The following is a 20,032-nucleotide window of genomic DNA, read 5'->3' as shown; positions in this document are numbered from 1 at the left end:
CTCTCCTGATATTCATCCAAGAAAACCAAAATACTAGCTGGAAAAGTTAACTGCGCCACCATCTTCAATGCAGCATTATTTATAGTCATCAAGATACCGAAATAAGCTAAGTGTCTTTTGATGGTTGAAGGATATACAGTGACCAGGCACATGTCCCTTTCTGGTGGGGATAGGTTCTCAACATGCTGTGGGCTGATTTGACATGCTGAACCATAGTAGAGAGTTACACAGACCTCGACTGTGAATGGCACGCCCCAGATGAGCAAGTCTTGTGAGCAGTGTTCATCAGCCAGAATGCTACTGAGTAGCATATATGACTAGGTATATATACATTTGTTCATAAACATGCACACACAGGGCTGGAGGTATAGAGTAACAGGCTGAACATATGCATTGTCTGTGGGAGTCCCAGATTTGGTCCCTTGCATTGCATAGTCTCCGTAGTACTGGCAGAAACAGCCCCTAAGCACCACTGTGTGTGGCACGAAGTCCCCTCTCCCCACAGAAAACACATGCACACAAAATGGAATATGACTCAGCTATGAAAAGAACATTATATTGCCATTCGCTGCACATGAAATCTAATAGTACTATACCAAGTGTAATAAGTCAGACAGTAAGATATACCATATCATATGATCTCATTTAAGCATGGAATCTAAGGGTAATGAAAAAAAAGCCTGAGTCCATATATACAGATAACAGGTTAATTGTTGTTAGAGGGTTGAGAAGATATGGAAAGGGGGTTGAAGTTCACAGACATAAATTTCAGTTGTGAAATAAATGTCCTAGGGAAGTAAGGTACAGCCTGGTGTTTGTAGTTAAAAAATCCTGTATGCAAATTTGAAAGTTGCTGAAAGAGTAGATCTTAAGTATTCTCATCACCAGAAAAAATATTGTAACTATGTATCTGACAATATTATGAGCTATATTGTGATCATTTTGCAATATACACATCAAATCAGTATGTTCACACCTGAATTAATAGAATGGAAAATGTCTACTGTATCTCAATTTTGAAATAGAATGGTTCAGAAATACCAACTCTGTGTTTAGGAAGTTTACTGTGAATCACTGAGAGATTAACATTCAGAATTCATTTTCTTTTTAACAATTCAAGATAACTTGAAGGTACAAGGACCAGTGGCTTCCCTCAGTGCGCACAGTGTATGGGGAGTGTTGAGAGGTAAGTTCTATGCACTTTCATTATTAGTTTCTAGTAAGGAACTGTGTGTTGATGGTGCTTTGGGAAGTCAAGCCACAATAGAATTTGTTTCCTTGGGCTGTTTATAGGTTTATAAGAGGGCAGAACCTTACTGATGTTTGACGTGATCCATATCTAGATTAAGACCTTTGATAGTATGAAGTGGCTGGAATTTAGTCCAGGAATTCGCTATCTTTGTGTACTGTCAGACTTTAGCACAAACTGGCCTACAAGAAAATTGAGTGTTTTCTTAAACTTAAGCATAAGTGCCAGTCATTTTTTTTCTGAGTTGTATTTGGGGGAGAGGTGGAAAGATCTATAGAAAATGATTTTGATTTACTCTTAAATTGAAATTTTCTCTTATTATACAGCTCTCTGCTAGAATAATCACTTTTTGTAAAACAAGGCCAATTACAGGTAATGACCAGTGATGAGAACAATTCACTTTGCAACTACGAGTAAAACACTGTCCTGAGTTGGGCCTTTATAATTTCATGTTGCCACTTTGACTGTATTCCTTCTGTAACATTTTGGCGCCTAATAAAGCTTTGTTATTTTATCAAGACACTTTTGTCTAATAATACTATTAGGAAGTTATTTTTCTCATAATAATATATCTTTATTAATCAACTGCCAAAGTGATAGCACAGCGGGTATGGCGTTTGCTTTGCACAGAGCCGACCTGGGTTCAATTCCTTCATCGCTCTTGGAGAACCCGGCAAGCTACTGAGAGCATCCCGCTCACACAGCAGAGCCTGGCAAGCTCCCCTTGGCGTATTCGATATGCCAAAAACAGTACCAGCAAGTCTCACAATGGAGATGTTACTGGTGCCCACTCGAGCAAATCGATGAACAATGGGAGGACAGTGGACAGTGAACAAGCAACTGGTATTATGGTACTAAAATTGCTTTTTTAATGTTTATCATTTGACAAAAAGTTGCCACTGAGATATAGTGAAGTAAAGTATTTTTATTAGATATTTATTAGGGCTGGAGCAGTAGCACAGCAAGTAGGGCATTTGCCTTGCATGCAGCCCACCCAGCCAACCCAGGTTTGATTCCTCTGCCCCTCTCAGAGAGCCCGGCAATCTACCAAGAGTATCTCGCCTGCATGGCAAAGCCTGGCAAGCTACCCATGACATATTCGATATGCCAAACACAGTAACAAGTGTTACATTGGAGAGGTTACTGGGCCCGCTCGAGCAAATCGACGAACAACGGGAGGACAGTGACAGTGATTTATTAGATGTTAGTGGATTTTTTTCAGTTCAGTTTTGATTATAGAAAATACATCAGAGGGTATAGGTATAACATGATATTTATTAGCCATTTTTTGTTTGGATGTCTATTTGGGTAATATAAACCTCATTTCTCTATTTTATAAATTGATACAACATCATTTTATATACTCTAGGTTTAGAGACATTTAGCCAATTAATTTATCAAGATCCTTATGGAACAGTAAGTATAATTATATGTTACTGAAATATTTTATAAATATATTTGTTGGGGGAGGGGCTGGAGCGATAGCACAGCGGGTAGGGTGTTTGCCTTGCACGTGGCAGACCCAGGTTTGATTCCCAGAATCCTATATGGTCCCCCGAGCACCACCAGGAGTAAATCCTGAGTGTAGAACCAGGAGTAACCCCTAAACATCACTGGGTGTGACCCAAAAAGCAAAAATAATAAATAAATATATTTGTTGGGGGAAAATAGGATTTTCAGCTCTTGAGGGGGCTGAGAGCAGAGCGCTCCCCCACTTTCCCCCACCCAACAACAGTCAGCGGAATCAGGGGCTATTCAGGGGCTATTCTAATAATATCCAGCCAATTAAATGGGATGATTGGATATTTTGACCCAAGGATATGGTGTCGTAGTGCCAGGAACCACCAGGCTTCCCTCAGCCATCTTGGGGACCCCCAGAGCTACACCCAGCAATCCTCAGAGAGGACATGGAGTTCCATGAATTGAACTGGGGTTCATACATACAGACCATGTGCCCCTGATCCTTTTGTCTGCTCCCGCGACATAAAGAAGAGGACCTATTCCTTTACTGCTTCTTGAGGTTTATTTCTTTATTGCTCTTTGCGGATTTTGCTCTCTTTATTGCTTTAGTGCTTCTTAAAGTTGTTATTCCTCTCTAAACATTTAACTTAGCTGAAAGGTGTAAATTGTGTTGTTTGTTCCCAAATAGTTTATTCAGTACTTTTACATGTGTATTCTTCCTTGATACTTAGTCAAGAAGGGATTCTAAAAATAATTTAAAAATTAATTTTGTCTTTTAGATCACCATCAATGAATCCACTATTACTGATTCTCCAAGATTTCCTCATAGAGGCATTTTAATTGATACAGCCAGACACTACCTGCCTGTTAAGCGTATTTTAGAAACTCTGGTAGGTGATTCTTTCAAGCTATTATCTATTCTGAAGCTGCTCTGTTTTATGCTGTTTTTTACACTGGAAGTTACAGACTCAAATCCTCCTGTGCAGGTCTGTGCATTTGCTTTTCATGTACTAAGTGGAAATACTGAGCTTTCATTTCTTCCTCTCCTCGGAAGTTTATTTCCTCAGCACCCATTTGTTTTTCATGATGGTGCTGAGAAGAGCTCGTAACGTTTAGCCCAGGTTGGTGAGAGAAGGCTGTCTATAACTTTAATACAGCTACTTTTGGTATTTTTCAGAAACATCCTTATATGTCTAAATCTTTGTTAGCTGAAAAAGGAATGTTAAATTCTGTTTATGTATAGACATATTGAGAAGCAGACACATTGAAAACGATCCTGAATGTTGTAAATTGGATTGTGTATTAAATCCGTTGTGTGTAACTGTTCAACACCTTGTCTTGCAGGATGCCATGGCTTTTAACAAGTTCAATGTTCTCCACTGGCACATAGTTGATGACCAGTCTTTCCCGTACCAGAGTATCACTTTTCCAGAGTTAAGCAATCAAGTGAGTATTTTGCATTATTGAAATCTGGGTTATTGAAGTCAAGTTGTTTGGTGGCATATAATTACACAGCTGTAGCTTAAATGTTGCATTCTTTGGGGGTAGAAATGTTGTATAAAAGTAGGCACTTGAAACTTAACATGTTTTCCTTCATATTTTAGATCCATGTAATTATTATGTTTTTTGAGTTTCTTTTTAATGTACGCTGTAGGATACCATTGGTTTGTCCTTTCTCCCTTCCTGCAGGGAGCTTGGGTTTGGGTTACACCCATCAGGGCGCTTTTGAGGCACTCCCACTCCTCTGTGATTATCTTTCACTTCTCTGTGCTCTGCTTCCCCCCTCTGACCACCTGTATACCCAAATTAGACTCTGTGACTTGTTAGGTCAGATCCTTCTAAGGACTCTGGATTTTGTACTTGTAAGTGAAATATTACTTTTCTCTTTCCCTTATGTCCTTTGCATAGTTTACTTTAGAGCAATGTCCTTTTGTATAAGACACAGTAAGGCAGTGAATGCTATGCTTTTGTAACATGGGAGTTCATTGACTTCAAGTAATATTTACCCCTGGACATCTGTCATATTTACTCAGCTTAACCCTCAGTTGCCCTTAGTTCCTAGCACCCCCAAAGCAGGGTTCTGACAAAGGGACTGAATGAACCCTGGGCAAGCTGTAAGCTATCCTGGCATTGAAACAGGACAGGCCAAGTGCCATAAAACTTATAATTTAAGAGCACGGTCATGGATGAACTCTCATGAACCAAAGAAAAGTGACTAGACAAGAACCCTACTAGGGTTAGGAAAGACTAATCTGGCCTGAGATTTGTGGTCTGGGATCTATAATGAGATATCCCCAGGAGAGCCACCCTGTCCTGTAAGATTAATATATCTCTTACTGTGTCCATACAAAATGACTAGAAAGATTATTAAGAAGTAAGTAAATCTAAGATGATTATTTGCGGACTGAGGAAAAGAGAAGTATGTCCTTAGATGAAATTCCACCTTTGAAGGAAGGGAAGGGCTGTCATATGTTGATTGTGCTATCTCACCTGGGCATAGTTGCTACCCCCAGCGCTTGGAGGTGGGGCCCTAGAGTAAGGGTGCTGGGAGAGTAGCATGGGGGAAAGTAGGAGATGGGAGTGAGGGGCATTGTGAGACTGGAATGGCGCGCTCAGTGAGACTGGGGTAGGTGCACAGGGAGAATGAAATAAACAGCAGGACAGAGATTGGAATAAATGGCAACTGATCACCAACCAGCCTGGCGTTCCTGTTTACCCCCTCATGCATCTCTTGAGGTGGCTGCAGGCCGGGGGCAGGGCGGGGGGAAGCAGCTCATGGCCACCGAATGCATGTGAGGGAGAGAATCCACGCCACTCATTTATTGACTACATAGTACATAACATAAACAGCATATTATAAATGCTACTGTAATTTGTTATGATCCTGTAAAATATAAATCTATAGAGGCTCTACACTTAAAAATTTTAAAACTCAAATGTAGGAGACCCAAAGTGTTCGTTGTCAACATAAGGTTTAATAATGATTAATGAGCCAAACTATATTAGTTTTAAATGAAATTATTTTGAATTCTCTACATGACCTTTTTTCCTCTCTGAAAACATGCAATAGGTGTTGTTAGACATGAGAACTTCTTAATAAATAGTGGTAATCTCAACTTGAACATGTTTAAATTGACCTTCATAGACTAGAGGAGAGTTGGTCAGGCATTGGTATGAACTGTTGGTGTAATCTACCTGTAATACAAAGATAGCAGCTAAAATTTAGTAAAACTTGATGTGCAGTTCAATGTTGCAAGTAGTAAGAGTCAGAACCAGGATTCTAAATTTTATTTACTTTCCATAATTTCAAAACTTTGACTAATGCTTTCACGTAATATACTCTGAAATGCTAGCTTCACTCAGTGTTTTTGCTGGTTGTGCTTTTATTAAGGAAAAATTTCAAATAACATAGACAGAACAATTTAATGATTTTTTAAAAGTTTTTCTTATTGAACAAAAATGTTTTTATTGAACAATTTAATGATTTATATATATTTATCACCCAACTTTATTAATCAGTACCTTTTCAATTAGATTGCTTAAATACCCAACACCATTATAATTAAACTGTTTGTTTGTGTGTCTAGTTTGAGGATTAAGTTCAGGAACTCACACAGACAGACAATAATATTTTCAAGTTTCTGTTACCTTTCATGAAAAATTTTATAACATTTATTGTTGGAAATATAGACATACACCCAATCTGTTGATATGTGTATTTTCAAGCTATTGGTGACTTTTTTTTTCTTCTAGATCTTTGTCTAATAATATCTCAGTTTGGGTTTTAGTAATTGTATTTTTATAATGTCAATTAATATGTCTTCTGGCCCCTGTATTTACCCTCAGGGAAATTTGACATTGTAGCCATATACAGATTTCTTTCCAGGACATAAAAAATTATATTCCATAACCTTTAGAAATAGACTACAGTGACACCATGAGTAAACCTTTATCTTCAGTGAAAATCAAACCTGAATTCTCAGTTTTCAAGGGACTGGGGGTAATCGAAAAGAAAATCATGTGGAGGCCTGTGAGATTATGCAGTGACGGGAAAGGTACTTGCCTGGCCATGCTCAAAATGTCAGAGAATTCCTGAGATTTGTAAATCTGATTGTAGTTCAGGGGACTTTGAAAAAAGAATAGGTATGCCTTAGAAGATTTTTACATCTGATTCTATCACTGATAAATGCAGTGGATTTCATTTTAAGTGGTTTCACTTTGGAGTCAAGCAGTTCAGTTCTACGTGGGTATGTTAGATTGACATGGCAGAGGTCCCTGAAACGGAAGCCCTTCTGGGAATGAGAGTTCTCAAGGTAAATTCCAAAGAGTGCTGAGTAAACATCATGTGGGGTTATTTCATACATTATGATATTGGAAGAGTCAGTTCTCAGGTACTGAGTGCAAACAGAAATATGAACACTTTCCAGGACAAATACTCTTTTGATATTCATGTTTTTATGTGTGACTTCTTCAAGGGGCGCTATTCCCCGGTTCATGTGTATACTCCAAAGGATGTCCATATGGTGATTGAATATGCCCGGTTACGAGGGATTCGAGTCATACCAGAATTTGACACCCCAGGACACACAGAGTCTTGGGGAAAAGGTAAGAAGGAGGAAGAAGGAATGTTTTATAATTGCAAAAAAGGGAACATGTGCAGTTCTGCATCTCTGATTTATGAAAGATTATGCTTAGTCTATTCTTATTGTGACTTCTACCATCACTAACAGAATTCACTGTAATTCAGTAATTCTTATATGTATGTCACTGTGTCCAGGCTTAAGTATACAACTGAGGGTTAAAATGGGGGGAAAAAGACATGTTTGCTGAAATAGAACACAATGGACTTAAGACTATGCTTTCTTGATGAAGTACTGCTTACAGTGTTTCTGAGCATTAATAAGGAATATATTCCAATTTCTGGTAAAGTGAAAGCATTTATGTGGAATATATAGCAGCAAAGTGTAAATCAAGATTATCTTGTTTTGGGGTCAGAGAACTAGTACAGGAATTATGGTAATCTGCCTTGCGTACAGCCAATCCCCATCCAATCCCCAGCACCACGGGTGGTACCTCGAGGACCACCAGGGTCTCACAGAGAACAGAGCCAGGTTAGCCCCAAAGCACCCCAGTGTGTGACAAAAAAGGGGGGGTATTGGTGATGGGTAATATAAGAGACGAGCTTGGGTTCCAACATTCCTTTTGCCATTTTAAATGTAATGACCAGCCTAGACTAGTTATAAAATCTCATATTCCTTTTCCATCATTTAGTTGGAGACAGTTGTATTAGTAGCCATCACTAAATGTTTTTGAGGATTAAATGGACAAAGCACAACAGGTGCATTTACCATTGTCCAGTAAGTGTTACTGTGAGGGCCGAAGTAGAGATCCCTGGGGGCGAAGTCTGGAAGCACATGAGGGCCCTGCATGTGCTTGGGCTCACCAGGAACCACGGAAACCATTCCTGAAAAGAAGGTGACATGGCAGGGGCTGAGCTGCAGGAAAGCCCACATGACAGCGACAGTGGGTTGGCAGGGGAAACAGACTGAAGTCCTAGACCAGAATGATGAGCAGGCATAGAAGACAGTGTACAGAGCTGAGAGACATTCTGAGAGTAAGATCCAGAGACCTCTGAGATGGGTTGTCAATGGGAGAAGGGCTGCAGGCTGGTAGGACCCTGCGACCTAATCAGAATATAAAAATGAAGAGAAGCTATAGAAGGACCTCAGGGAAAATGGAAATCGAGACATTAGAAATTTGTTTTCAATGAGCGGTCACTGTTTACAGTAGAGTTGAAGTCATTGTTTCATCCGTGCAGCACTGCTACAGCCCTCCGCTCCATCGGTGCCAAGGACCTTCCAACACTGTCCTCCGACTGAGCACCTCTCAAACCAGTTAGCCACCTCAGCTCCCAGTAGTACTGATCACCGTTCATTCTGTATTTCCACTGAGAATTGTCTGGTCTTTGTTTCCGTACATCTTGCATAAGAGCAAACATCCCATCTTGAGAATTTGCGTTTTGTTGAATCTTATTCGAAGTGCACCTAGGATATCTGTTCCTGTGAGATAATGTCTCACAGAGGCCCAGGTAATCTCAGAGAAGTCATTGGTGAAAAATGGAAATAGCGAGGTACAGAGATAGATAGGATTCAGCAAAGAATTCCTCCTCGTGATATTTGGAAGAAGATGCATTATTCACTCTTTGTAGACATGCTTCTCGTTTTCTGTGCAAAATATAGCTTCGTTCAATTAAGCTGATAGAAAAACATGTGGAACATCAGGTGTTTGTAATGAAAATGCGTTTTTAGAAAAGATTCTCCATGTTTTCTTACAGGTCAGAAAGACCTCTTGACTCCATGCTATGATAAAGAACTGCCATCTGGGACATTTGGACCGATAAATCCTATCTGGAATTCAACTTACAGCTTCTTGTCAGATTTTTTTGCTGAAATTAGTAAAGTGTTTCCAGATGAATTTATTCATGTGGGAGGAGATGAAGTAGAGTTCAGTTGTTGGTATGACAATTCATCAAAACTTCTTTCTCAAATTTATAAATTTATAATTCTATTCCATTTCAAAGTGGGTCTAGCGGTCTCCAGTGGAAAGGAAAGATTTTGGGTAACATTTCTACTTGTAGAGTTCAACATGGCAAAACTGTTTGGAAGTGGTGTACTTTTGTAGAATGTGCATATGGGTAATAAAACAAACAAGATGTAAAATGAAATTGAAAAGCCTGTAGCAACAAGACAGCTTTACTGAGATACAGCAAGGATTAAATGGGGGAGATTTACAAATCCATTTCCAAATCGTCTGATACTCTGGAGAAAGTTTGAGGAAAGTAATTCAGAGGCCACTTGAATTACCACCACCAAGCTATTGCCTAGAGGCGGCTTCTGTCTAGCATAAAACAGTGGTTTGACTCTTAGTAAGTGGTGTTGAAATGTGGGAAAAAAAGACAGGAAATGAAAGATTATCAGTACATTAGCTTTTGGAAAAGTTATTTGGGATAATATTAGCATAATTCAGGTTTTTTTTTTAAAAAAAGTCTGTTTCTTGGGGCTGGAGCACAGTGGATAGGATGTTTTCCTTGAGTGCAGTTAACCTGGGTTCAGTACCTGACATCCCATGTAGTCCCACAAGCACCGCCAAGGAGTAATTTCTGAGTGCAGAGCCAGGAATAACCCCTGAGTATCTGAGTGAGGTCCCCAAAAACAAATTTTTTTTTGTTTCTGGGCCAAACCCTGTGGTACTCTGGGACTAATCTGACTCTGTGCTCTGGGGTCACTCGTGGCAGTTCTCATTCATCCTGTGTTATCTCTTTTTTTTAATAATTTTTAAATAGTCATTATAGTTTAGATAACACATATGTAATTTTAACCTCTGTTTTTTGCTACAGGCAGTCCAATCCAGAAATTCAAGCTTTCATGAAACGCAGCGGCTTTGGCGAAGATTTTAAAAAATTAGAATCTTTCTATCTTGAAAAGTAAGTTACTTGAATGTGTTCTTCAATTTTTACTTTAGTGCCTTTTAGAAAAAAAGTCTTTTTGATTATTTTGGTGTGATTTTGTTATTGTTTTATTTATTTTTCTCCATCAAAAGTAGATGGTGGTAAAAAGTATTGATAGTGGTTTAAAAAAAAAAGGAGGAGGAGCCATTTTTTTATTTTACCATACACGGTGGAATAAAGCCTTTTGAAATAACTGCTGAGTGGTGGGATAACAATGCTAAGAACTCAGCTCAGCACCAGAGCTATAGTGTGGAGGGTGAGCATGCCTTGTACACAGTCCACCTGGATTCCATCCCTGGTACCCCATATGGTCCTTCAAGCCTGCTATGAGTGACCCCTGAATGCAGTCCTGTGCACAATTGTGTCCCCCCAAACCTCCCCAAAACAAAAACACAAACACTCTCAGCCCTAAGCCCTGGTTACTCTGCAGTGTCTTCCTCACTCATCGTCTAGTGCTGGAATTCCTTCCTGGAGCACGTCTTATACTCTCTACCTGAACTGGCCAGTAGGACATCACAACCACATGTGACTATATATATTAAAAGTATGTTACTGTGTTAACAATGGCCTACATACAGCTTTATACTGCATCTCTATAAATTATAGGATGATCAACTCCAAGAGATTAGCTTCAATCTATCCCCAAACAAGTGATCCCTCTGACCTATATCATGCTCCCTCTTCCTGCTTCCTCTCTGGTAACCATCTTTCTGGTCTGAAAGAGTTTCCCCTTGTTAGTTTGGGAAGTACAGTGAAAAAGATGAAAACTTGTTTTCAGTTTCAGTCACAGTTGTCACATTTTAAGTGTCCAGCAGACAGGGGAGGCTAGTGGGTGAAAATTGGAAAGTAGAGATAAAAAGAGTTCCATCTGTGCAGAAAGTTCTAATGCAACATTCTACCTATGCAGAAAATTCTAATGCAACATTCTACCCAGTGGGGGACTCTACAAATGATTTGCATAAAGGCCCATTTCTTTAATCTTCTGAACACCTGGCATTTTTGTTTTTTCCTCGATGCCAAGGGTAGAACCTAGGATGGCACCCATTCTAGAAGGCACAGCTCTACCGTACTATGCCACATCACCTGCACTTCCCAGGCATTGTTTAACCATCAAGAAATCACTGTCACTGTCCTCCCATTGTTCATCGATTTGCTCAAACGGGCCCAGTAAAGTCTCCATTGTGACAATTATTACTGTGTTTGGCATATCGAATACATCACCGGTAGTTAGCCAGTCTTTGCCGTGTGGGCAAGATACTCTCAGTAGCTTGCCGGCTCTCCTTTGCCAGGGCGAAGGAATCGAACTCGGGTTGGCCATGTTGGCCGCTTGCAAGGCAAATGCCCTACCCGCTGTGCTATCGCTCCAGCCCATCAAGAAATATTTTGGACTAATTGTGGCAACTGTAGAATGGTACTAAGGTGCTGTCGCAGGCTAGATTAGAGTTTCTTCTAAGACTGCCATGGAATTAGTAGAAGTTGATGTTTGCACATGTCTGAGTTTCCATGTGAATGGGATATGCAGCTCAGTTACTCAGCAAAAGACTTTTAAACTGTCTGTTGAGTCAGATTTTTGAGTCACATGATAGGAAAGAGTTATTTGTCCTACCCAGTAACTCCTTCCTTTTCAGTAACTCCCAACACTTGTTTCAGCAAAAGCACTTCCCATGGTTCTAATTCCTAATAGAAAACATGCATACTTTAAACATTAGTGTTAACTGCATCATCTGAAATAACTGATATTTTCTTCAACTGCAGACTTTTGAAGATTGTTTCAAATACAAAGAAAAGAACTATAGTCTGGCAAGATGTTTTTGATAACAAAGATAAGGTAAGGAATTTATCAGATTTAATGTTATAAAAGAGAATTAATGTTATAACATCTTGGATGGCAGGAACCCTGATGAAGCTTTTCTTGTAGTTATGGAGATTACCTTTCCTTTCCTTTTAAAGTGTTGTTAAGTGAAAGCTGTAAACTTACCAGTGATCCTGCACCATCTTTCCTTCAGTTACTTCACTCTTTAGTGTCATTATTGATCACAAGTTGACTTGCTTTAAGTTTCTTTCCCAGTACAGCTAAGTTATCAGTTCAGAATGAATGAGTCTTCATTGCTATTAACGCAGTTTTTTGGTTTTTGTTTTTGTAAATAAATATATCAGTCTTCACTTTCAATATTATATGACATCTCTTGTGGACATGGCAAGAATCCTTTTGTTTTTTAGGCAAGAGGACAACTGAGAATTTATTTTTCTAACTGTTACTATCAGTCTTCCTAAAAGCTAGATGACATTTTCTCAATTTTCTAAAGTGTAAAACAGTAGTGGCCCCCTGGAGCTATGTAATCCCATCAATGGCCAAGACTCAGAGACTATAAAACCCAGCTCCCGGAAGAGAACAGCGCAGTCTCCTGCCCCCACTCCTGTCCTCGCTGGGGCCCCTTGGAGGGGAGCATATTGAGTTTTCCTCCCCGCCCCGACCAGGGCTCTAGCAGCCAAAGACCCCCAGAACCAGCCACCACCATGCTGAGACCACTCTCCACACGCATGAAGGTACCAGCAGAGGAACAAAGGCATGCGGTCCCGGGGCTGAGATCTCCAAGCCTGCTTGGATCGGGGCTGAGCATCCGCCACCCAGATCCTCCAAATTCCAGTAGGCAGGGTTCACACCCACCAACTGGCCCCCTGGAGCCGTGTAATCCCATCAACGGCCAAGACTCAGAGACTATAAAACCCAGCTCCCGGAAGTGTGCGGCCGCATTTGCGGCCGTGCGACATCTTACCATCTCATTCCTACTTTGGACAAACTGGCAGGCTACCAAATGTAACCTGCACACACGGCAGAGTCTGGCAAACTCCCCGTGGTATACCCAATATGCCAAGTACCAGTAACAATGATGGGTCTCATTCTCCTAACCCTGAAAGAGCCTTGAATATGGCACTTTAAAAAAAAAAAATCTCAGGACTAGGACGAAGGAGACGTTACTGGAGCCTGCTCGAGGCAATCGACGAACAACAGGATGGTCGTGATCGTGAAAACAGTAGTGTGGTAAAAATGGATTTTATGCTTTTGTATGTCACATCTACATATGAAGAAAAAATTTAAAAATCTAACTATAAGATTGATGTTTCTTATGATTGTTAGTCCTTACAGTGAACAGCCTTTGGAAATGATCGGAAGGAAAAGGGAAAACAAAAGTAGTTGTGAAGAATCATAGAAAACCATATTCTGAGTGTACAGGTTTTTTTTTCCTATACTATACTTGTTATATCTAATATTAATTATAATTTGTAACTTCATAGCTTCAACCTGGCACAGTGGTTCAAATATGGAAAACGGAGAAATATGCCTTTCGTGAAGCAGATGTTACAGCAGCTGGCTTCCCGGTAATCCTTTCTAGCCCCTGGTACTTAGATTATATCAGTTATGGACAAGATTGGAGAAAATATTATCAAGCGGAACCTCTTAATTTTGAAGGTGAGTAAAATAACATTCGCTACTGTGATTCATTCCTTTTCTTCCCTGCCAATCCCCATCTTGAAATTTTACCAAGGTATTATCTAATAGTCATTGTTCCTTAATTTGATGCCTTGTGTCATTCTTAACTTTGTCAAATAAACAGTATTCTTATACAAAAAGAAAGAAGCTCTAGGCCTACAAACATGGTGGATTAATATTCAACAGAGCAAAACAAATAGGTGTAGTAAGAAAAACCATGACACAAAAAGAGTCCTTCCCTGAGGCTATCGTTAAGCACCAATAGCCATCAGAGCCTTAGGTGACAAAAACCCACCCTGTAGCTGAGACTCCTGAGGAAGATTTACTGATAATTTCAACACTCAGATCTCTCCCCACTCTGTAGGAAACCCATGCATAATTGTCCCTAGGGTACCCCAGCAATAGCGCAGAAACTTGGACTGGGCGTGGAGGAAAGTTCTATTGAGCTCATTCAAAGAACAATAGGGTCACAGTAGAAAAGAGAATATCAGAACATTTCATACCCCCATCTAGTTCTTTTCACCTAGAGCTGTGATTAAATGAAATATCAAAGAATCAACCCTTGTATATATCTGTCCCCACTCATATCTGAGGTTCTGGGGAAAAAAAAAAGACAAACCAAGCCAAAAGCTACAGCAGCACTTGTTAATTTAAAAAGTAATTGCCAGGGCCAGAGTGATAGTACAGTGGGAAGGGTGCTTGCCTTGCACATGACCAACCTGGGTTCCACCCCTGGTATCCCATATGGTCCCCTGAGCACCGCCAGGAGTAACCCCTGAGCATCACCAGGTGTAACCCAGAAAGCCAAAAAAAAAAAAAAAAGAAAAAGTAATTGCCAAAAAGTTAAATCCAAAAAAAAAAAAGTTAAATCCAGTGATAATGAATAAGAAAAAAAAATCCCTTCAGCAGTGAACCTGAATGTTATAGATAGATACAGATAGTCTCAATACACAATTAAAATTATTATGAAAAAAATAAAATATGCCAAATGCACAATAGCACAGAACAAAAGATTAATGAAATAAAGAAAATTTAAGAGCTGAGGGAATTTTTGCCAAAGGAACAAAACTATAAAAGCAAAAAAAAAAAAAAAACTATAAAAATAGTCCAGATCGTGGATGTGGAAAGAAAATGGAAAAAGGAAAATTTAATGGTGAGTCTAAATTGCAGAGAAGAAAATAAGTGAACTTGAAGATAAAACTCCAGGAATGAACCAAATCAATTAGAAAAAAGAGATATGCTTTAAGAAAAATTAAGAAACCATGCAAGTATTCAGACTCCATTTTTAGGATAACAGGGATACCAAAAAGTGAAGAGCGAGAGCCTAGTAAAAGAAAAAGTAGTTGAAAACTTTTTTGCATATAGTGTGTTTAATAAGATGGTAGACATACACAAACTGCCAAGGACTGGTTTTGTTATACATCCTAGTACAGATTATATCTGTTAAATCTTTATATGAAGCTGTACCTATGTCTATGTATTATTATTGTTTTGTTGCTTTGCTTGCGTGTTCCGCTTTTTTTAGAAAATTAAATCATGAGATACACAGTTACAAAGGTGATTATGATTGGGTTTTACTCATACAATGTTCCAACACCCAATCCTTCTCCAGTGTACATTTCCCCCACTAATGTCCCGGGTTTCCCTCCCTCTCCCCCACAGGCATTGCCCCCCTCTCCCTTCTCCCCCCCACCCTGTCTCTTAGGGCATTATGGTTTGCAGTACAGGTACTGTACTGCAGTACAGTTAACATATCATATCCCTTTACCTGCTTGCTAAAACCTTTCTAACCCTAAGAAAATTACAAAAGCTAAGAGAACATTCAGAATTCAGTTTTACAAAAACACAGGTTAATCATCAACAATGAATGATAAAAAATATTTAATGCTGGTAAGGACAAACAACAGAAAAATCACTTTTGTTACGTTATCCTCTTGGGGAGCAGGAGTCATACTACAGCATGTAGACTGTCTGCTTTGCACACAACCAACCCAAGATGAATCCCCAAATCCCTTATGGTCCCCCCTTATGGTCTGCCAGGAGTGATCCCTGTACACACAGAGTCAGGAGTGAGCCCTGACCACTTCAAGGTGAGGCCCAAAGATACACACACACACACACACACACACACACACACACACACACACACACACACACAGAGTTGTCAGCAGGAACCTCCAGGCTAGGAGAATGAAAGAAAATAGTCATAATTTAACACAAGGATTATGGAGAAGAAAACCTTTCTCAAATACAAGTGAGTGAAATTTGTCATCAACAAATCTTCAGTACTAATTACAAGAAATGCTGAAAGGAAATTTTAAAAGATTTAAATGCTGAAAGGAGGCTTCATGGGAAGAAAAAACAACACTATGACTTGAGCATGGAAACAAACAGCAATTCATAAATAACCTTCAGAAGCAAAAATGCAAGAATATGAGTTAGCAACAAAACTTCAAGGAGTATAAGATAATGTACTTAGTCTAAATACGACCCTCCATACCAGCAGAAAAAGATACAGGATACAGGAAGACTGATACGATCCTTAGGAAAAACTCAAACAAAAATCTGGAACAGAGACACTTACAAAAATAATGATGAGAAGAAGCGGCGGCTGCGGCACATAAAGGGGCCGCCGCCAGGTGATGCGGTGACCACTGCAAGCTCAGGAGCCGAGCAGGCCCCAGCCCTCCATCAGTCCCGTCAGAGCCGCGCTCCAGAACTCTCCCATCTTCTCTGGCCGACCCGCGATCGCCATGAGTAGGCCTCGCACCCCCTTGCCCCTTCCCCATCCCTTCACTGCCCCCTACCCCGCCCGGGGGCTGCTGCCACCCGCCTCCCACGAAGGCTCTGAAGAGAATCCATAACAAATTGAATGATCTGGCACGGGACCCCCCAGCACAGAGTTCAGCAGGTCCTGTTGAAGATGATACGTTCCATTGGCAGGCTACAATAATGGGGCCAAATGACAGTCCCTATCAGGGTGGAGTATTTTTCTTGACAATTCATTTCCCAACAGATTACCCCTTCAAACCACCTAAGGTCGCATTTACAACAAGAATCTATCATCCAAATATTAACAGTAATGGCAGCATTTGTCTTGATATTCTACGATCACAGTGGTTTCCAGCACTATTTCAAAAGTATTCTTGTCCATCTGTTCTCTGTTGTGTGATCCCAAACCAGATGATCCTTTAATTGAGATTGCTCGGATCTACAAAACAGATAGAGAAAAGTACAACAGAATAGCTCGGAAATGGACTCACAAGTATGCAATGCAATTAAAGAAATTATTGGATAACCTCTACAAATAAAAGATAGGGGAACTCTGAAAGACAAAGTCCTTTTGATTTCCATTTGGCTGCTTTCTATGAGCCCACGCCTCATCTTCCCCCGTGCACATGTTTACCTGATACAGCAGTGCTGCGTGTTGTACAAACTCGGAACAACAAACTAGAACTACTGTATACTTCTGTACGAACATTGCCTCCTGCCAGAGAAATCTGTGTGTGACAAGCCAGTTCTCCAAACCTAACTTAGGTGTGAGGTTAAAAGCGTTCCTTAATGATTTAAGCTTGGAAAATGACAAGGTAAGGGGTGGTGGGGATGGTGTGTGCTCAAATTGGGAAAAAAAGCTCCACTGACTGGGTGGAGAAGACGGTGATGCTTATACTCAGTGGAATACTACTCTGCTGTTGGAATGATGACATTGTATCGTCTGGGATAAAATAGATGAAATGAGGTGATTCTGCTAATTAAAAGCAGGAAGGAAGTGAAAGATTATCACAGGGTTTCACCACATGTGGTTTATAAATATCTAAAGCCAACCAACTGGCAAAACATAATAGAATTAAGTCCTAGACTTACCGAAACCCATGCTGGTTACGAGAGGGAAAGGGATGTCATGGTGGAAGGAACACATGGACGAGTAATGTTTGGGTGGTACCTGTGATCAGTTTCATCTACAGACTTGGAATGCCTGTCCCTTAGTCAGCATTTACTACTAAGCACTGTGTGATCCATGGGCTCAGGGGTGGGAAAATAATTTCATGCTCCTTTTATTGTGCTCAGCTGTGAACATCATCACTCAGGTCCTTCCTGCTGACTCCAGGAGAGAAATACTGCCTGGGATGACAATAGAAGCAGTTCCTGTTGCCTCTGTATAAATCATCTTGAGCTGCGGCTTCTTAACTGACATCAATTTAATGATTTTTATGCAGGTTCTCAGAAACAGAAACAGCTTGTCATTGGCGGAGAAGCCTGTCTATGGGCAGAATTTGTGGATGGAACTAACCTTACGCCAAGATTATGGTATGTGTTCGATAGTAATTGAACTTAAATGTCTTGATTTTTCTTTGCTTTTTTTGTTTTGTTTTGTTTTGTTTTGGTGCTACATCTGGTGGTGCTAAGGGCTAACTCCTGGCTCTGCGCTCAGGAATCATTCCTGATAGATTCTGGGGAACCATTGGGGTACAAGGGATCAAACCCAGGTTGAATGCATGGGAGGCAAATGCTATACCCACTGTACTATCTCTCTGGCCCAAACTTTCCTTTTCTTTTTTTCTGGTTTTTGGGGATTTTTTTCTATTCAAGTAGGAAAGTACCAGAATTTGCCTCGGGCATATGACTTACATACTTCTCTAAGAAAACATTCCAACTTGTTTGGGAATGTGTGGTTTTGATTTTAGGCCTCGGGCAAGTGCAGTTGGTGAGAGACTCTGGAGTCACGAAAAGGTCCGTGATCTGGAGGATGCCTATGAGAGACTGACAGTTCACCGCTGCAGGATGGTCAGGTAGGAAAACATGGATATTTCAAGCTAAAACACTATGAAATTGAAGCTGCTTCTTCTTTAGTATTGGCAAGTTTCTTGGACCTTTTTTAAATTTTACTACCTATAGAAAGTATGTCACCTAAGAAATAGTGATTTGAATGTTTAAAATTGAAAAGCGTCTTTTTTTTTTTGGTAGATCTAAAATATCTGTGATGTATTTGTAATCATACCAAAGTTAATACATTAATATCATTCATTCTTATACAATATGTTTATAATATCTTCCTGATTTTTTCTGATTAGCACTATGATTTAGTGAGTCTGAAATATTTTAACATGGAGATGAGTTTTATCAACCTAAAACATCTTTTATTCCCACTGGTTTCTCTTATTCCTTCAGACGGGGAATCGCTGCACAGCCTCTTTTTGTTGGATATTGTGACCATCAGCTCAGTGTGTAAAAATGAGAGGAATCCAAAAGAAAATAATGTGAAAAACTACCCACAGCAGTCTCTATTGCAATGGATGTCATTTTGAAATCATGTTAACTGCTTTTGAATAAAAGCTTATTGATTAAATCCTTTTGTCCATTTCACATGTAGTCTTTCTTAGTAACTTTTTCATAATGTTTTGATACCAAACAGAAGGCTAGGTATATATAATTAACAAAACCAAATATGTAGAAACACAATGTACTTCAAGTAAAAACACTTTCAACACTGCTACATAAAGTAGAATGGACGGTCTCAGTGCCAAAGTCAGTTTTCAAGTTATATGTTCTATCTGTTTCTTTGGATGGACTGAATAATGTATTTCTTTGTCCAACAATAAATAAAGATTGTTCCTATTCAAAATGAAAAACGCAGGTACTCCTGAATTTCTCTTCATTCTCAAGGACCTGGGATTTTAACTGAAGCCGCTTCTCTGGTTGAGCAGAGCCCTTTGCTCTTGAGGGTTTATGGCTTGATAATTAGACAGTTCTGAGGCAAAAGTAGCTGAGCCTGAGGTTAGTGTTCGGAGCACAGTTGAATAATCCTAATAAAAATACATCTGTTAGCCCATCAGATACTTGGCCAGATTTCTCATTATACAGTTTATCTTTGACTTATCAGGAAAGATGATATCCCATAACCATATTACTGCTTTCCAGCCCAGCACTTAACCATGTTTCCAAGGAGCAGTGGTCATACAGTGTGGAGTGTAGGAAGTGGCCGTGTGGGCGTGCCTTGGGGTGTTGATTCCGCACCTCTGCTCAGTGCTGCTCTGCGGCCGAACAGGCTGCTGGGAAGACCCACCCGGACCCCAGGGACATCAGTAGGAGTAGGAGAGATGCTTGGAAGCAAAGGGTGGTCACTTAGCTGGCGCCACATTTCAGCACAGCACAAGTCATGCTTTATGGAGGACCAGAAACCAGCCCCCGCACCATTCCACCCCTGCCTGTTTCCCACATTTAAAGCCCTAAGTCCTGACTGTTCCTGTAGCGGAAACATACTGTAAAATCTAAACAAATCACTGCTACTTCTCTGAATCGTTGCTGTTTTCTTGGTAAATAC

General features: G+C 40.0%; 1 protein-coding gene and 1 pseudogene across 3 annotated transcripts in view; both read left to right on the top strand.

Moving 5' to 3' along the window:
• The window catches only part of LOC130021695 (beta-hexosaminidase subunit beta-like), a 98,758-nt gene extending 79,696 nt beyond the window's left edge, over positions 1 to 19,062 (top strand). For 2 of the 3 annotated variants that reach the window (XM_056112466.1, XM_056112465.1), the window contains exons 3-14: positions 1,121 to 1,186; positions 2,619 to 2,665; positions 3,490 to 3,600; positions 4,055 to 4,156; positions 7,186 to 7,315; positions 9,045 to 9,225; positions 10,107 to 10,193; positions 11,973 to 12,045; positions 13,515 to 13,689; positions 17,928 to 18,018; positions 18,396 to 18,500; positions 18,880 to 19,062. In XM_056112466.1, coding sequence (XP_055968441.1) covers positions 1,121 to 1,186; positions 2,619 to 2,665; positions 3,490 to 3,600; positions 4,055 to 4,156; positions 7,186 to 7,315; positions 9,045 to 9,225; positions 10,107 to 10,193; positions 11,973 to 12,045; positions 13,515 to 13,689; positions 17,928 to 18,018; positions 18,396 to 18,500; positions 18,880 to 18,940 — 1,229 coding nt within the window. In that variant the 3' untranslated portion in view covers positions 18,941 to 19,062. The remainder of the gene's footprint in view (positions 1 to 1,120; positions 1,187 to 2,618; positions 2,666 to 3,489; positions 3,601 to 4,054; positions 4,157 to 7,185; positions 7,316 to 9,044; positions 9,226 to 10,106; positions 10,194 to 11,972; positions 12,046 to 13,514; positions 13,690 to 17,927; positions 18,019 to 18,395; positions 18,501 to 18,879) is intronic. The other variant, XM_056112467.1, reaches the window with a different exon arrangement.
• LOC130021633 (ubiquitin-conjugating enzyme E2 D2-like) lies at positions 15,574 to 17,050 on the top strand (annotated as a pseudogene).
• Positions 19,063 to 20,032: the final 970 nt, after the last annotated feature.

Source organism: Sorex fumeus, unplaced genomic scaffold (assembly GCF_029834395.1).
Source record: "Sorex fumeus unplaced genomic scaffold, SorFum_2.1 ptg000018l, whole genome shotgun sequence".
NCBI classification, from domain to species: Eukaryota; Metazoa; Chordata; class Mammalia; order Eulipotyphla; family Soricidae; genus Sorex; species Sorex fumeus.
Note: the sequence above shows the minus strand (reverse complement) of the source record. Positions and strands in the feature narration are given on the sequence as shown.